At 40.4% G+C, this 19,128-nt stretch overlaps 1 protein-coding gene across 1 annotated transcript in view; it reads left to right on the top strand.

The window, feature by feature from the left end:
- The window catches only part of pds5b (PDS5 cohesin associated factor B), a 37,310-nt gene that overhangs the window by 9,775 nt on the left and 8,407 nt on the right, over nt 1-19,128 (top strand). Inside the window, exons 2-18 of the mRNA XM_044370610.1 lie at nt 3,515-3,642; nt 4,102-4,305; nt 4,717-4,803; nt 8,507-8,604; nt 9,573-9,699; nt 10,073-10,153; nt 10,871-11,011; nt 11,916-12,031; nt 12,438-12,532; nt 13,645-13,790; nt 14,451-14,602; nt 17,431-17,544; nt 17,717-17,798; nt 17,898-17,946; nt 18,089-18,228; nt 18,620-18,735; nt 18,939-19,044. Coding sequence (XP_044226545.1) covers nt 3,535-3,642; nt 4,102-4,305; nt 4,717-4,803; nt 8,507-8,604; nt 9,573-9,699; nt 10,073-10,153; nt 10,871-11,011; nt 11,916-12,031; nt 12,438-12,532; nt 13,645-13,790; nt 14,451-14,602; nt 17,431-17,544; nt 17,717-17,798; nt 17,898-17,946; nt 18,089-18,228; nt 18,620-18,735; nt 18,939-19,044 — 1,962 coding nt within the window. The 5' untranslated portion in view covers nt 3,515-3,534. The remainder of the gene's footprint in view (nt 1-3,514; nt 3,643-4,101; nt 4,306-4,716; nt 4,804-8,506; nt 8,605-9,572; nt 9,700-10,072; nt 10,154-10,870; nt 11,012-11,915; nt 12,032-12,437; nt 12,533-13,644; nt 13,791-14,450; nt 14,603-17,430; nt 17,545-17,716; nt 17,799-17,897; nt 17,947-18,088; nt 18,229-18,619; nt 18,736-18,938; nt 19,045-19,128) is intronic.

Genomic DNA, 19,128 nt, shown 5'->3' with positions numbered 1-19,128 from the left:
TTTGTAAGACAGCTGAGCAAGAATAACAAATGGTCTGCACCACCTGAAAGTCTGTCAGCATTAAGCATAAAATGCAGGTTATCCCACACAGCTGTTGACTGTCGGCACCAGATGCTTCAACTAAGTAGAGCACCTCCAGTTTGATAATCAGTTTCAGCACAAATGCAGCAGAAAGGTTTGATCACTAATTGATCTGCTGCTGTTTGTGATTCTTTACAAAATATCAGCCTGACATCTGCAGACTACTGCTAGCTATGCTAGTTAGCTATGCTAGCTAGCAGCAGTAAAGTATCCAGTGTTTCCCCTATAATAGTACAGGCCTGGTGGGCCAACGAGAACCCACGCCAGGCCAAAAAATAATTTTTTAAATGTCAAAAATAATGCCAAATATCCATTCATTCACAAATCAATAGCGTTTGGGAGTCGCTGAGCAGGGCTGTCTCGAAACATGAGTTAACGTCTGTGTCAAGTAGCGTAACTCCTTTTTAAGAAATAGGGCAGAGCGTAAGCAATTGAGTCGTTAAGCGAGAGAGCGAGCGGCAGAAAAATAACAGTGAATGTGAGCGTAGCAGAGGAAAGGGTTAGCAGTAAGTTGACAGTCTGGAGGTAAATGTACAGTACACGCTACAGTGTGTCAGTTAATAAATGCTGCAGCTTGTCAAGACCATGAAAAGTCATGTCTGTTGTGCTGGATGCCACTAAATTCTACACACTGGTCCTTTAAGATAGAACAGAAAATCTAAAAATCTGTTGAACTAATACTTAAAAATCAAAATTTAAACAAGTGGTGCTATAAATTGTCACATAAAAGGAATATTGAGTTACATGAGCCTACAATTAGCCTTTGTCAACAATAAGACATCTTTTGAGAGGAGTAACTGGAACTACAAGACTCCTTAAATAACGACAGCAGTGGAGCTGGGTAATGATCTGGAAAACAGAGCGGCAAGGTATGCAAATATCTGTGTAAAGAAAAAAAAAAAAATCCACAACCCAATAAGGCCATGAGGTTGGGATTTGTCAGGAGCTGTTTTTAACTTTCAGTGGTAACTCGCCAAAAGTAATAAATGCATTTTAACACATTCTTTCCACATGCTTACCCAAGAGGGAGCATTCAAATCCCTGATGGTGAACAGCACAGGCTCAATATTCAATAGTTTTTCTGTATGATGCACCTTCATCGGCCTCGTTTTGGGGAAGTCGACACGTAACACCTCGGCTAATCAATTTCCTGTGGGAAATCCCCTCCGTCGTTGTCACATTATGGTTGCTCAGTGGCACTGTATACACATGGCATTGACATGCGTCTTTGTGATGATGCAATCACAAGTGGACGGCGCTGAGTAGTAAGTCCTGCCCTCGTCCTAAATCGATAGTGGAGTACTTCCTCGTTTTATGAATGAAACGAGACACGAGTTGAATCAGCCGCGGTGTCTGTGTTTGACCAATTAGCAACGGTCATCCCTTCAAACCCGCCCCCAAAGTTCCTTTACTTTTGGAAAGCACTACCACCCCAGCAGGGACTTTTTGGGCGGTAAAACGATCTCCGTGAAACTCTCTTCAAAAGGTTTTTAGTCCCTGGGGAAAGTTCCTGCAGTTGAAATGTGGATGTAGTGCTCAATAGAGTTGCAGCTAATGATTATTTTCATTATGGATTTAATCTGCCGATTATTTTCTTGATAAATCGTTTAATCCATGAAATGCTAGAGAACAGTTTCATAAAACCTAAGGTGATGTCATAAAACTGCCCGTTTTCTTCGACCAACAGTCCAAAATCCAATGATACTCAATTTACTCTCATATAAGACGAAGAATAGCAGCAAATCCTCACAAATGACTGGCCAGAACTTGGAAATGTTTGGCATTTTTGCTTTAAAATGACTTATTACTCGATTATCAAAACTGTTGCAGATTATTTTACTGTCAATTGTCTGTTCAATGCAGCTGTGGTCGTCTTTGATGGCAAACTGAATATCTTTGGGTTTTGGACTGTTGGTCGGGGAAAACCAGCAATTTGAAGACGCCACCCATAGCTCTAGCAAATTACTTTGTAATTTTCACTATTTTTAAACATTTGATAAACCAAATAGTTAATTGAGAAAATACAGAGGCGTTGTGTGTCTCTATATGCATATTGTATGAAGCTTTGGATGGCTTTAGAAATCGTTAAATTATATTTGCACAAGTAATTAACATTAGTGTTAGCTTGTCCTTTGCTATTATTAGGAGCTAAATTGTTGGTTTTGTGAAAACAAATTTGCATCTTTCAGACACTGGCTTGCAGAGAGCACATTAACCAGACAACAGTTTCAATTTAGCCTTACAGAATTACAATCAGTTGGTTACAGCCAGTAATTAATGGGTAATATACTTCTCACATTAGTTTGATCCATTCAAAGTTTTATTTTTGTATTATCTTCCTCATAAAAAATATAAAAATTTCAACATACACGAAAAGGTTATCAAAAGTCATAAACTAAAGTAGAGGATAAATGGCTTTATTAGCTGTTTTGAGTCACAACAGTCTCGTAAACTGAGATGTGAGTAGTTATGGACAAAGACCAGACAAGGACATGAGGCTGGAAGAAAGTACTGGTTTGGTTAATGGCACCGTTTCTGACACTGTGACTTTGGCACTGTGTCTGAGGCTATTTTTTATATTGTAGACCTGTAATTTATTGGTCACAAAATGTTAAATATTGTCAGTATCTGTCACACTCAGTTCAGCAAGGTTACGTCCCCCATTATACTCAAAACTCCTGGGGAGAACCCTCAACCTTGTTGCTGTAATAAATGATATTTTATCATTCCCCACTATAAAGTATCAAATGATGATTTTTTTTTTTAAATACTACACACCCAGCTTTTCACGATGCAGACTTTATTGTATATTCATGAAGTATGAGTCAGGCTTGAGGGAGTGGAAGTCATATTCCTGGGTGGACACACATCTGCCCTTTTTAATATCTTTTTAATTGACAAAAAACAAGCAGCAAGGTGAGACGGGCCAGTTAGTAGCTGTTGCCAGAAAACAGTATAAAGTGCAACATGACTGATTTGGCTGTGAGCTGTGCACTAAATTGAAAGTCAAAGCACATTTGGCATCATGTGAATGCCCTAAACATGAATTGGGTGTAATCCTTGTCAGGCTAGTGGCTGCGGTAATGAAACGTGGAACACAATGGTAGCAGCAGCTCACAGTGAAAAGTCAGCCCGCTCTCTGAATGCAGCAATTTCATCCTAGATTCAGCTTGTGGAAAGCTATTACTGTGCTGTGAATACCTTGCTGAATATTTCAGAGGTTGCTCTATTGCAGATTTTTTTTTTTTTTTTTTTTTTTAAGCTTTGAAGTATTAAAAAGATTTGCCTTGGGATCCAAATAGTTAACAATATGCTTCTTCTTGGGTTTTTTGTTGTTGTTGTTGAGGTATCGCAATTCTTCAGGATTCTTTCTGTTCTGTCTGTCTCACTTTTTTCCCCCCACTCTTACCAACATTATTCTCTCTTTCCTCAGGCAGTGAAGAGCTAAAGAGGATGGCTCACTCTAAAGCTCGAGCCGCAGACGGGAAGGTGACCTACCCCCCGGGGGTCAAGGAGATCTCTGACAAAATCTCCAAAGAGGAAATGGTCCGCAGGCTCAAGGTCAGTCCCTTTCTCTCGTTCTGCCTCAGGTGTGTCTCCACTGTTTACTGAGGGACGGTGTGTCAGGCAATATGATGTAGTCACATTTCTAGAGACATAATATCATTATTTCCAAGATGTGTGTCAAGTTTTGGAAATTAGTAATAGTATCTGAGATCAGATTCCAAATTTTTAGACATTTTTTTGTTTTCTGATTCATATCACTCTAACTTGTGTTATACTGTGGGATCCATTAGGGAATGAAAACCAGTCTTCATAAAAATTGTAGTTCTTTTTTTCCTTTCTTGCAGTTAATATACATTTTTAAACATTTGTATAATAATGGTGGTATGTCATTATTCGACTTTGCCGGGGTGTAACCGAACACATTTTTCTGCCTAGCTGTCGAGCCAACCTAACCACTAACCTCTGGCATCTCCTCTCCCCATTCAATATCCCTCCACCCCGCCCCGCTTTCAGATGGTGGTGAAGACCTTCATGGACATGGACCAGGACTCTGAGGAAGAGAAGGAGCTGTACCTGAACCTGGCCCTCCATCTGGCTTCAGACTTCTTCCTCAAACACCCAGACAAGGACGTGCGTCTGCTGGTGGCCTGCTGTCTGGCAGATATATTCAGGATTTACGCCCCGGAGGCGCCCTACACCTCTCCAGATAAACTCAAGGTATGGTGATGAGGATTTTCACCAGAATGACTCACTGTTTAATTACATTAACCCTGTGGCATCTACTCTGGAGGATTCACTTAACACTAACTGACATAGTAATTTAATTTTGCTAAAAAACAAAACAAATACTGTCAATATTGTGAAAAATACTACAACATGATATTTTAGCCATAACATCCCAGCCCTTTCCTTCTTTTGTTGTATCCAAATTATAAATTTTGATGTTTGTTTTATACTGGACTAACAGATACTATTAGTCATCTGGCTAGTCATTTTGGCTGAAAACATTTTGTTGTTCGCTGTATTTTTAACTTTGTTATGCTGCCGTTAGCAGACGTGAGTTTTGCTGATGACTACAGCTGTGTGTGTGCGGAGCGTTCACCATCTCCGTATCTTTCTCGTCTCCAGGACATTTTCATGTTCATCACCAGACAGCTCAAAGGACTTGAGGACACCAAAAGCGCCCAGTTCAACAGATACTTCTACCTGCTTGAGGTGTGTTATCGTGTTACTGTGTGTGTGTGTGTGTGTGTGTATCAGTGGGAAGGTTGGTGTTCAGTAGTATTTCATTGAATCTAAATCCAATCTGAATCTCCACAGAGTCTAATTAGATTCAGCTTTAAAAGAATTTTTGAACACTTTTTTTGGATGTCTGATCAATGTTCACAACCTGTAGCTACAACTGAAAATGAGATGAGCAGCAGAAAATATGAATTGTTCATGGAAGCTATCAGACACATTGAAATAACATCTGTAGCTTATTTACACTTTGTTTTTAGGGAAGATGATGTTGGTTAGTTGGTGGGTCGGTCCACCATTTAGCTGAAATATTTCCACATCCTTTAGATATATTGCCATAAAATTTTTGTACAGACGTTCCTCTTTCCCAGAGGAATCTCTCCCTGACATAATTTGAGGTTTGGACTGAGTGAAATATCTCAACAACTTGATTACCATTGAAATTCTGTACAAACAGTCATGCTCCCATCAGGATGAATCTCAATAACTTTAACGTTCTCCTGACTTTTCACTATGAGCTGCCATCAGGTCACAGTTTTAATCTGCACAGTGTTTTGTTTTATGACCAAATGGCTGACGTTGATGTTGTAACCAGTGGAAGTGATGATGGGCTAAAATGAGAAGCTTACTACCCAGATGTTTTCTGCATTGTTCATTGCAAATTAAAAGAGCGAGGAGAGTTAAAAGGCACAATACAAGTTTTTTTAGTGTTGGAGGTTACGCCAACCCTAATCAGTGGTTAGGTTTATATGCACATAGAGAGCTCAGTCCTTAACCTGGAGGAAGCCACTTGGTTTCGGGGTAGATGCAGTTTGTAACGGGTGACTGTTGCCTGTAAACTTTAGTTTTCACTGTACAAACTCAGACTTGCACAGTTGATGGAACATTTTGATGGTCATAAGTATTATTTGTTCCCTATGCATCAGCACTAATCTGCTGTATCTGCCTGAAATGAGAAGCCAGTTGCTCTTTTTTTTTTTAATACTTTTTAGCTGGTTGACTGATATTTTATTCAAGAGTTTATAAATGGCATCAGCGATACTTACAAGGTTAATGTGAACAGCTTAACCTGTGCAGGACTTGAGGTTGTTTATAGCTTGTTGACTTAACAGCTCATTCTGTGCACATTACGAGTTTTGTTTTATCTTTGTTTTATCCTGGTCCTCTGAATAAATTTGCTGATCCATGTGTGTATATAAAAATATTGTATAAAATAAATAATCAGTCCCTCCAGGATTTTGCAGAATTTTTTTGTGGTTGTTGCGATCAAAAATGCTCGATTTTGTAGCGGCTTTTTTCAAAAGTTGCAATGCAATTTGCAAAGGTTTATGTGGTGTGTGTGTGTGTGTGTATGTGTGTGTGTTCAGTGGTAAAATTGCAGGAACTGGCAAAAATTGCAAGTCGAGGGAGAAAAAAAAATTACGTATTTGTTTTTTTGTCCCCTCCACCTGAGCGCGTGATGCGACGACATGTCACATTTGTTGTTATGATTAGACTGACACAGGGAAGTGCGACGATCGGTAACCTAATTCTCATGATAAGACCACATTTCCCACAAACCCGGCACTTCCTGTTTTGCCATTTTTTCTGGTCAGCCCAAGGATGTAAGAGCCACTGCTCAGTCTTGCAGCCAATTTTTCTGAGCGGCCACAGGCAGTATTGCAGTGAAAAACCCCCCCTGTGGCCCAAAAAAGCATTTTCCCCATAGACCACCATTATAAGAGACATCTTTAAAACTGTTGACAGGACACCTCGAATTGCAAAAAAGGTCAATTCTGATTCTTTCTTTGAGTTTTTGATCCATGGAGGTTTCATATTTCATATTTCCTCGATCCAAGAAAAGTGATTTTAAAAATCTGTGACATCACCACAATGTAAAGTCAATGGGCTGAGCCAGAACTCACAGGCGGAGATTGGTTGAATTTGCATTAATTATTGCGATTGCAACATCACTGTTGGTAAATAACGTGAAAGGCGAGTGTAGAAACGCAGAGGAGGAAGCAGAGCTGACAGGATGACATGCACTCTCACCTGCTGTGCAACAGAAGCTTATAGGAAACATGTTCATTATATCTGCAGAGATCAGCTAGTTTTGTTTTCCAAGTCTTTCAAGCTACGGCAACCTGTCTGTCTGTCTGAATTTATTTTAAAAATAAGTCAAAATAAATGATAAAAAATAGTGTATTCCTTCAAAAAAAATTAAACCCTTCAGTATTTTTTAGGATCCTTCTTAAAAATGTTAGTCTGATGTTCGATGTCAGTGGTTTGATTTAATCTTCAGCTTGTGTGTTTCTATTTTCTGTCAAAGTGTTTTAGATTCATCATCATTTGCACCAGGAAGCAATTTCCTATGAAAGCAAGGAACAAGTTGAGTCAAATTGAAAGTAAATATAGTTTGTTTGTAAGTTTATTTCCCACTAATTTAAGATGGTGATTAAAAAGCCAGCGTTATAAACGGAACATAATCGGAAGCAGCTGTGAGATGTAAATTGCTTTTCACTTCATGACACAACAGAAATACAGATTATAGCTACAGTGGCCATGAAGTAGTATAGAAAGTCCTTTTCAGAGATGAACTATGTAACATTACTGGCTTCGTCTGTTAACATGATGGCTTTTTGTCATTCACACACAAGTGTCTTTTTGTGTTCATGTTCTTTACAGCTTCATTCGGACATGACAGGATACTTACGGAAAGAGCCACAATACTCTCCCCCCTGCTTCTTACAGTGAATCCACTGATGCCTTTTTGCATCAGTTTCATCATTTAATGTTATTCGATATCGAATTCTGCTGCCTATTTTTATAACAGCCGACAAAGCACAAGCATCAAATGACATGCAGTTAAATTGAGACCGTCCTTGTTCTGTTTTGCTGGATATTTATTTATTCATCCATGCGGTTGGCATGAATGAAAATCAAAAATGGAGACAGAGTGCTAGTTGGATTATTATTGTGGTCATATTGAGGTTACCCCCTTGGCCCCGATTTTTAGACTCCCTTTTTATGGAATCTTCTCAATAACTTAAAATGGTTTTTCACTGTGCGTCATTGTTTATTAAACTGATTTTATTTGTGTATAAGAGATGGAGACTGAGACAATAAATGTATTAGCGATTTTAGAAGGCGGCAGAAGACACACATTTAATCTCTCTCTCTCTCTCTCTCTCTCTCTCTCTCTCTCTCTCTCTCTCTCTCTGCTGCTGCTTTACACAAATCTGACAGCATTCAATTTAGACTTCTTCCATGTTGACAGGAAATGTTACAAGTCCTGACCTAGTAAGATTTTTCTTTCATGACTTTTATATAGAAGTGACTCAGGCGTTTATTAAGACATGAGATGGACATGTAAAATTGCTGCCATCACATTAACATAAAGCGGTGCATGTCTGAAAAGGGGCTTAAGATAAAGTTGTTAATATAAGCTGGAATGGAAACCTCAACTAATCTCAAACACAACGCAGAAAGCAGTTGAAAAGTCTGTATGAAAACAGACTTGTTTACTCTTCATTTAAAGGCAACTGAGTCTGATTTTGGTTTTTTAGCAGATTATCATACACTAAACACATTGGCAGTCAACCTATAAGCAAACATGGCTTTCTTCTTTCACCTTCCCAGCATGCATCTGCATCGTAAATGACATTATCACTAACATCCTGCCTCCTCTCTTTTTGTTCAGAACATAGCGTGGGTGAAGTCGTACAATATCTGCTTTGAGCTTGAAGACAGCAACGAGATATTCACCCAGCTTTACAGAACACTCTTCCAGGTCATCAAGTAAGTCCATTGATCAAAGTCCACCTCAGTGTGTCTCTTTTTTTGTATTTGTGTGTCCATATTCATCACGGTGTTTGTCCTTGTGTGAGTTTGTGTTAGCTGGATTTTATTTTGGCTGCTGCGGCAATCCTAATGACAGAGCTGATCCCTCAAAGCCATCTCTAACACCTCAATATGTCTCTGCCGCTACATCATGAAACAGCACACTAGCAGTCCGGGTGTCTCTGTTGCCCTCCCTCCCTCTTCTATCTTTTCCTCCAAACCCTCTTCTCCATTTCACTCTGCTGAACACAACCTTGAGGGCTGAATTCTGCAGTACAGAATTTGGCTCTTTGCCATTGGAAGAAAAAATTGTGGTGTGTGTGTGTGTGTGTCAAGGTTGTGCTAGCATAATACTTTTTTATATATTTAAGAAGTATCAAAAGAGCTTTGCTTTCCATTTCAAATGTTTGCAGTGAGCTAGAAGATGTAAGGGAATGCAGCCCCTGATTTTTGTGTGTGTGTGTGTGTGTTCCCGTGTGCGTGTGTATAAGTGACACCTCCAGTGAATGGGAGGTAATGAGACTAGTAAAGCCTGCCAGTGTTGAGGACAGCAGTCGCTGAGATACAAATCTAGGTAATAAGCTTCACCTCCCGCTGTAATGCAGATCACACCCACCCTCTGTGTGATCAGAGCATTGCAGTCAGTTTGCAGTCGGTTTCCAAAATAAGAGATCCACCAAGTGAAAAACACAAATGCCGGCCACCAGCAAAGTCAATCTGGTGCACCAAAAAATGACTGATTCCTGTTCTCAAGTGGTGACCCTGCTAAAACTGGCAAAAAAAAGAAATTAAAAAAAAGAACATTTGACACTTATTAGTTTTAAGTTACTGCCTGAATGGGAACCAATGTAGAATATTATATCTATAATTAAATTATGCAGGGGTGCCATTCTTGATCTTTGACCTTCCTCACCTTGTTTCCCTAGCAATGGCCACAACCAGAAGGTGCACATGCATATGGTGGACCTGATGAGCTCCATCATCTGCGAGGGGGACACTGTATCACAGGAGCTGCTGGACACCGTGTTGGTCAACCTGGTGCCGGCACACAAGGTAAGTGACCAACATGTGATTTTTGACTACACATATTTAAGCATTTCCTTTCATAGATACGCACACATATAGTCATATCATGAACGTTGGAGCCACTACAACCTGAACAAACTGAAGTGAGTTGATGTTGTTAGTGGACTGAGGCCAGTATTATTTTCTATCTCCTGTAATTCAATGAGACCCCTGCAGGTGAGAGGAGGTAAAGCAGCTTAAAGAGTTTGTGTACAAATATCTGTGGACATCTGTGCCTTCTATAAGCTTCCTGACGGGAATCTTCTGAGTGGGGAAAGAAAGATGACTTCCTCTTCACGTGTTTAGTTTTTGTTCTTTTGACTTTCTGTTTTACTCACCAATTTTCTGTCGGTCTGTCCAGAATTTGAATAAACAAGCGTATGACCTGGCCAAAGCTCTGCTGAAGAGGACTGCTCAGGCTATCGAGCCATACATCACCAATGTAAGATTAAACCTTCGACACGCTATTGTTTATCTTATGTCTCAAGCTTGAAAGCGGCTGTGTGTTTGTGGAGCTGAATTTACATCTTTTATGTCTTTGGCTGGATGGAGATCATTTTTCTGGCTTTAACGCCGGATACCTTGCAGTTATGTACTTCCTGTAATAGTCATAAAATTCAGGAATAATACTTGTCACAGCTTTAACAGTTGTTGATAAATCTGTGCATACTGAAGCGTCAAAGCTCGTCTCATGTAGCCTAATGGGAAGAGCATGACACTAACACTGCCAAGGTATTTAAACCATGGCCAGCCATGCTAGAAATGTCTTGGCACTGCAAGAGGCTCACATCTGAGTAAATGATGTAGCAAATTGATATGTTGGACATGAAAATCAGCTGTTGAACATAAAACATTCGATGCATCCCAATATTAGTCCCGAGGCAACTTCAGTGCTGTAAGATGAGATTTAACTGGGACTGGTAGGCTGAAATGGAGAAGAAGCAAGCAAACAGTATTTTCTTCACAAAGATCTCACTGTTTATAAATGAACTTGTGGTCTTTTGTCGCCCATCCTGACTTTCTCCTGTGTCCCATCAGCTAATTTAATGTTTGGGTTTAGATGCAGAGACATACACAGAATGTTACATGTCACAGAAAAGTCACACAGATTCACTTTTTCCAGTAATCATTATTCCTCCCTCTCTGTTGTCTTTTTCAGTTCTTCAACCAGGTGCTGATGCTGGGAAAGACCTCAGTCAGCGATCTGTCCGAACACGTTTTTGACCTCATCTTGGAGCTCTATAACATAGACAGTCACCTGCTGCTCTCAGTGCTGCCGCAGCTCGAGTTTAAACTCAAGGTACGGAGAAGCGCACGCTCTTTCAGTTTGGCATCGATGTACTAAACTGCTTTGTGCATTCCTTAATGCATAACTTCAGTTTTTTATGAGCATTTTTGTAAGTTGAGTCTTAGCATCTCACTTTTATGATATCATGTTGTCAGTATCGTTGTTTCATTTGATGCACTGCAGCGTACAAGAACATTTTCCAGATAAATTACATTATCATTATTAGATTTTATGTCTTGCATATTGCGATATTAGTAGCAGTTATAAAGGTAGAAGCAGCTGCAAAGCTTGTGTTAATATTAGTATTGTGGTTTTCATCAACACACCAGACTAAAAACCTGAATTCTCTGACCCATTACCCACAGAATTGCACATTTTTACCTTCTCTGCGGGTTTGTTGATTCATATTAGAAAGATAAAGCAGTCAGCCAGTCAGCATAATGTTGCCTCTGCAGTGTCTCATAAAGGCATCCTGCTGACGGATAACGCTCATTAACTGTTCAGAGTGAGTGTAGGTCACTGCTGTCTCCTCAAAATAATAGCTGCGATAAAATCTCTCCCCCACAGACTCTGTCTCTCTCTCTCTCTCTCTCTCACCCTCCCTCTTTTCATCTTTATCTCTCTTCGCCCGTTTCTCTCTCCCAACTGCTTTTCCTCTTTTCATCCTCAGTCCTTCCCCCTCTCTACCTCTTGTCTTCCTTTGTCTCCAGCTCTCATTGTACCTGCTGTTTCCTCTTCTTTGCAGCTCATTCTAAAACAAGATTGATTCCAAAGAAACCGCTGCCTTCCTGTGTTATGAAAATGGGGATGTTGCCAATGTAGTTAATGTAAACGACTTGGCGCATTTGTCCATTCGACACAGCCAAATTCTGTGCATCATTTCTCTCTCTGTTTCTCTTTTCCTCTGTCTCTGCAGAGTAATGATAATGATGAGAGGCTGCAGGTGGTGAAGCTGCTGGCTAAGATGTTTGGAGCCAAGGACTCTGAGTTGGCTGCACAGAACAAACCACTATGGCAGTGTTACCTGGGCAGGTGGGGCTTCAGTGTTGTGGCTGTGGCATCCACAGATCCATAAAAAAATCTGAAAAAATCTTAAAATACCCCTAATTGATATTGATATTGATGTTAATCTTTGCATCAGCTTAATCGCTTTGCTTTTAACATTTAATGCCTTGTCTTATTTTGTCAAACACACAGTTCTTAATAGTTTCAGAAATGATTTTTGCTTTATTTAGATTGAAAAGTGCATGTTTGTGACTTGTTTCTTGGTTTATGACTCTTATTTTTATGAAAAAGTCTTAAACTTGAGGTCCTGAAACATGCAGTATGTGCATGCAGCCAGTGCCTGATGGCTCATGTATGTTTTTTACCTTGATGGATGTGTGACTGTATCACCTTAAAGAGTTGCTGACGTAAATGCTTTTTTCCCCTCCTAAAGATTTAACGACATCCATGTGCCTATCAGACTTGAGTGTGTGAAGTTTGCCAGTCATTGTCTCATGAACCATCCTGACCTGGCAAAAGACCTCACAGGTAAGTCAACCGAAATTTCCTGACTTAAAAGCAGACAAACTCTTTTGAGAAACCTGATCCTGTGTGAGAGAAAGTGTATCCACATTTAATCCACTGCAGTCAGTATTGAGTTGTTTTGCCACTATATGGAGGTGATGGCATGTTAATAGCTCTTTTCCTCTCCGGGAACTTAACAACCCGTAACCTGGAGCCTCTTGTAAGGACTAGGTTCTGCCTCTTTGTTTACTATGTTTTACAAACCACAATGCTTTGGATATACTTCATTGAAAAAAAGGCACCGTATGGTTACATTGGAACAAACATCATTTTTATACGCTGTTTGGTTAACGAGTGTGGCGAAAGCAGTTCAGTTATGGGACAAACAACAATGGAAAATGTGGCACTGAAATAGATTTTCTTTTGTATGTAATGACTTTTAAACGTCAGCATGATTAAGTTACTTTAGTGGGGAAAAGGCTTATACGCACTGTTCAGTTATACAACACTTGTACACTTACAAGCTCCCCAATAATAAATTAGGAGATTATTGTTGTTCCTTTGTAGTGGTAATTTAGATTCAATGAGGAACAATGAAGTATTGAGTATTTTCTTTGTGTCTGAGGCATGGATGTATTATAAGAACTGGATACCAGAGTCCAAAGTGGCACTCATTCACTTCAATGAAAATTGTTTGGCTATCACATAAGCCAAAAAAAAGTTTTCCAGCTTTCCAGTTTGCTTCCGTGCTGCGCGGCCCACTGCACATGCACGTCAGTGTTTCTCCAGCTCGGCCCATAAACTTCACGTTATGATGACATCACGTACAAAAAATCGCACTTCTAGACTTCTAGACAAACATAAAACAGTAGTGGATTCAAAATTTATTTTATAATTAACCTAGTTTTCAGTTCAAGACTTCCTGTCAAAGGATTCACAGACGTCTCTTATAGTGGTGGTCAGCGGGGGGGAGGGGGGGGGATGCTTTTTGAGTCGCAGGGGATTCTGTTTGTTGTAGTACCTTTGTTGACCACCGGGACAAATTGGCAGCAAGGCTGAGTGGCAGCTCTCTTAATACATCCATGCTTAGAGGTGGCTGGTTCTCACGTCACATTTGTTCATGTTTTCTTTCACAGAATTTTTGAGGGTCAGATCACATGACCCAGAGGAGGCCATCCGCCATGATGTCATTGTCTCTATCGTAACTGCTGCCAAGAAAGATCTGTCTCTAGTCAATGATGCGTTGCTGAACTTTGTGAAGGAGAGGACTTTGGACAAGAGAGTAAGTGGGCAACTTTTTTTTGCCTGTTTGCAACACTACTGTTCTCATATTGATTTTCAGTAAGTTTCATGTAGGCCTGGGTGGCGTGGTAAAAAGGTATTTTTTTAATATCAGTCTATATTGAAAAAATATATATAGAACCTGAAAATGACCAGTGATCTGTTTCATGTTGGACTTAAAGTAGTTTTAGTCCAAGCCTCTTTTTGGACTGTTTGATCCGCTTTGTGTCAAAAGTGGGCTTTAAGTAATCAAAGTGTCGGCACATCACTGACTTCTTGATACCTCGATTATCCACCACAGCTCTTTACTTTTAAGGTTGCTGTTGTTTTCTGCGTCGACGGTTAAGTTTCCTCTTTAGGATTGCTAATCTCTCTTCTCTAACTAGCCTTCTTTTTATACCAAAACAACAACATTTGGTGTGTTTAGCTAACCCAGCTGTGCCTATTTTGGGAAGTGGGCTGTTCGTTCCTAGAGGACTGCTCTATGTTTGGTTAGAAATAGCTTCATTGCTGTGATGTGATCACTTTTAAGTACATTTTCAATCAGTGTAGCTTACCAACAATCACCTCATCTCATAAAGCTCTCATTTGATTTGTTGTCATGACTGAGAATTTCTCTTCTTTAATCTTTTCCCGTCCTCCTTCATCCTCGGCCTATCAGTGGCGTGTTCGTAAGGAGGCCATGATGGGCCTGGCATCAATCTACAGGAAGTACTCGCTGCAGGGAGAAGGAGGGAGGGAGGCCTCCAAACAGATTTCCTGGATCAAAGACAAGCTGCTCCATATCTACTACCAGAACAGCATCGATGACAGGTCTGTGTGCATGTTTTCCTGTTTATATTAAAAACTTAGAGCATCAAAAACAATTCCTTTCCAGATTAGACTCTGTGTGAGTTGCTTGAACACAAATTTTCTGTTGGCAATGTACTGCACTTAATTGTGTTTGAATGTATCTTGTTCCATAGATAATCAACTGAATATAGATAATTAAATCATATTGACATATTTTAAAGTGGCAAACACTTTTCTCCCATCTCAAACAATAAAATCAGGTTTTTAATTCAGTCCTTCAGAATCCAAAGAGGACTTCTCACTGGACTCAAATCATTTGTAACTGCAGTGTGACAATTGTAAAGGGGAAAAAATACCATAGAAGAAGAGATACCAATTCGACCGCCTACAGTAGCTGCGGGGCACCATAATGCAAAACAGCTGTTTTCATAAGCAAGTGAAATATGTGGGACTTGTTTTCTTATCATTTAAGCAGTCAGACACAGTACAAAGCAGCATCACTCACTTCACTTGTAACTGGAAAATTGGTTTGTTTTGTTTTCCACCTACACATTCACAACACGGAGAGCTTACAGTACCTCTCTGGGGGTTGTTGAAAGTAATTCTACAAAATGTCACTCACTGAAATAGAAGTAAATGAGCTACGTTGAGGCACAAAATCCTAAATGACAACACACACACACACACACACACCAAAAAAACCTCCAAAAAACATCACAGTCTCAGATCTAACTGCAGAAGAGTATCTGAGGTAGTGTTGTCACAGTACCAAAATTATGACTTTGATAAGATACATACCTAAATATGTTGATACCAATACTGAAATTTTTAACAGCTTGCAAGTTATGGTAAAGTTAATGTTACCAGTGTGAATGTTGCGTTTGCATATAGAGATGTTTGGTAAGTTAGCTAAAAAGCTGAGCTACAACTCCAATGGTGAAAATAGTTTGTCTGTCACAAAATACATCACACTCGTCTGACTTCTATTTGAGGGCATGTAATTATGTTATATCAATCACATTTGCTAACCTGTCGCTCTTTGAATTCCTTGAACAGGTCAGCATGTCTGTTGGCAAGATGCTTTGCCAAGTTGGATGTGTTGGCTCCCTTGGCCTGCGTAGATTTAAAACAACTTTTACAGACAGGCTTTGTGGTGTCTGTTGGCTTACCCTGACTGCCGGCTATGTAAGCGAAGTGCATATGAGAGAAAAAAAAAAAAATCGGTTGGCACGTCCGCTATGCCTGCAGGAAGTGGAAGCAGAGCACTGCACACACACACTGCCCTGCTGTTGCACATCAACGCATCTCATAGGAAATACTAGGGATGCACGATAATATCGTCACGCCATCGGTATCGGCCGACAAAGGATTTAAATTTAAATATCGGCATCAGCCCAAAATGAACATTTCTGAGGATTTGTTCCCTTCTCTTCTGTAGCCTGGCTGTGTTTCCCTCCGCAAGTTCTACTTCACTCAGCTGCTGGACAGACCCGCTGTTTCTTCCCACCTTAACCTGAATAACAAAACGAGGCTCGGTGCTCCAGTTGGATCCACACGGAGATGCTGAGGCTAGCGGAGGCTGGCTCACTGTGCTTCCTTCCGGACATGCTGCGGTTAACGCTAGCCCCAACTCTCCTTGTGGATCCAACCAGAGCACCGAGTCCCGGTTCGTTATTTAGGTTAAAGTGGGAAGAAACAGCAGGTCTGTCGGGCAGCTGAGTGAAGTGGAGCCTGCGGAGGGAAACACCGGGACCTCTAGGGTGAAACAGTCCATGGAGGAGCTGCTGTGTTCGGCTGCACAGATAGGAAACACCTCAGCTGACAAGGATGTACCACTCTGTTTGAAAAAAAAACTTCTTCTGCTTGGTTTATATCTGTGGTTGGCAACCAGCACATTAGGTGCATTATTACCACCTTCTGCTTTGGAGTGTGGACCAGAGATTAAATCCTACACATTAATCCTGTCTGTCTAATAAACTCAGAGAAAACTCTACCGCTTGACCCACTTGGCAGGTTCATTAAAGTTTTAACGCTGAGCTTCTGAACTCCAGTCTTCCTAAGTTCTTCCTTCATATATTGTCTGTCTTGATCATACTTTGTAAAATCTATGATTGCATGCGGAATATGCGATCAGCAAAAACACTGTCATTCTTAAAGTACCGCTACTAATAAAATGGGGTATAGTACTATTTTCTAACAGCAGGGTCTTGCGATGCCTTTTTAGTATCGGTATACCGTGCAGCACTAGTCTGAGGGTGTAGTTGTTTTTTGAATCACTGCTGCAGTGGAGCTGCTCAGTTGCCAACAGGAAAAGTCTGTATTGTAACAGGCAGTTCCTGAGTGTGTGAATGTGTGCAACTGTATGAAAGTGAAGCAGGGCACCGTGGTTTTACTTGTGCATGATCAGTAAATCATGGCTCTAGCAGGTCCATAAAATTTTATTTAATTTTTAAAATGTAAGGTCATAAAGCCTTGTTTCTGTTTTATGAGAGGTATTACAGTTTGAGATATTGACCTATTTAATGAATTGAATTAATCTCTGATATACAGTATGTGGTTAGAAACTGTGAGGGACAGTAATCTCATTAATGCACAAATATCTGAAAAATATTTGATCCGTTGTATTTGTTCAGCGGCATTTCATGGCAATTTTGTTCCAAGGTGCCTTCATTTCTGACCACGGTGTAGATAATCCTATAATCCTACAAATGTAACGGTGGGTTAATGACTGCCAGGACTCTCAACTCAGACTCTTAAAGAGGAAAAATAAACATTCAAGGTTAGTTTCCATGGATATTCTTCATTTTTTACCTAAGTTCCTCCTTAAATTTTCCCCTCCTTGTCCACAGGCTGCTGGTGGAGCGGGTCTTTGCCCAGTACATGGTTCCTCACAACCTAGAGACCACTGAGAGAATGAAGTGTCTTTACTACCTGTACGCCACCCTGGACACAAACGCTGTCAAGTAAGTCTTCCTCACTTCGCACACATAAGATCAACAGCAATTTTCAGTCGTGTTTGTTGTTGAACTGTTAGGAAGAAAGGCTTTGCTACTGTACAACTACCCCTCCTAATAATTAGTTTCCCTCTCCATCCTTTCTTTCTTTCTTTCTTTCTTCCCCCTCTGTGCCTCTCAGAGCTCTGAATGAGATGTGGAAGTGCCAGAATCTGCTCAGACACCACGTCAAAGACCTGCTGGACCTGATCAAAAAACCCAAGGTAACTCTGACTGAAGCACAAACAAAATCTTAGGGAGGCTGATGGATTAATGTACCCTTGTCTCGTGTTTCTAAATTATTTTTATGTATTTTATTATAGTCTGAAGCATCCAGCAAGGCCGTATTCGCCAAAGTCATGGTCATCACAAGTAAGGAACATCACCAAATTTGTTTGTGACTCTGTCTGCTCTGACTTCTAATGAAACTGCTGAAACAGGATGACCTTACCACTCTGGTTTCAAATCTGTTCCATGCAGACATCAGCTTTTAATTAATTCTGTGTGTCTACAGGGAACCTGCCGGACCCGGGCAAAGCTCAGGACTTTGTGAAGAAGCTGGCTCAGGTCCTGGAGGATGACGAGCGAATCAGAGATCAGTTGGAAACCTTGGTCAGCCCCAGCTGCTCCTGTAAGCAGGCTGAAGTCTGCGTGGTGGGTATTGATGTTTCTATTTTAACTGGTGCCCTTGAAAGTCATGGTAGCCTGGAAATTGTTGGAATCATACATATTGTACCATTGGATAAAAGTATTAATAGGAAATGGCTCTAAACTTTTCAATTTTCTGTGTAGTAGTTCTGTTTTTAATGGTGGTGTCAAGCACTGAATCAATATTTTGATTGGTTATTAGAGCCGGTGCAGATTGTGAATCACTCTTCTATAATTGTTTACCTGAAATGTGTAAAATCTTGATTTAACAAAATACTCCAACCTTGTAGACCTGACAGGTGGCTGCACAATCTTTTTATAGTTTAATTGTTTTTCTGTGTGGCAGCTTGGTCTTGTGTGTGATTATTTTTTCATCATTTGCTTGTCATCTCTACAGCGAGACATCACTAAAAAGCTCGGCAGCCCCAAACAGCCCAGCAATCCGTTTCTGGAAATGGTTAAGTTCCTGCTGGAGAGGATTGCCCCAGTACACATCGACACAGAGTCCATCAGGTACTGTGTGTGTGTGTGTGTGTGTGTGTGCGTGTGTGTGTGTGTGTGTGTGTGTGTGTGTGTGTGTGCGTGTGTGTGTGTGTGGAAAGGCATACAACACAAACTTCCAAGTCATCACATTAATACCAAAGACAACAAATGCCAGTGATGTGTGTTTCAGTTGTACATTATTTGACCATTTTCTTTCACTCTTTGTGTTTCAGTGCTTTGATAAAACAGGTCAACAAATCTATAGATGGAACAGCTGATGATGAGGAGGAGGGCGTTCCTACTGAAGAGGCCATCAGAGCAGGACTGGAGCTGCTGAAGGTAAAAACCTCAGTGAGAAACTCCACACTGCATATCTGTATATTTACTAAATGTAACAGGTTGTAAAATCAAAGCAGGAAATGT

Source organism: Thunnus albacares, chromosome 13 (genome assembly GCF_914725855.1).
Source record: "Thunnus albacares chromosome 13, fThuAlb1.1, whole genome shotgun sequence".
NCBI classification, from domain to species: domain Eukaryota; kingdom Metazoa; phylum Chordata; class Actinopteri; order Scombriformes; family Scombridae; genus Thunnus; species Thunnus albacares.
The sequence above is the reverse complement of the archived record's forward strand: the minus strand, read 5'-3'. Positions and strand labels throughout refer to the sequence as shown.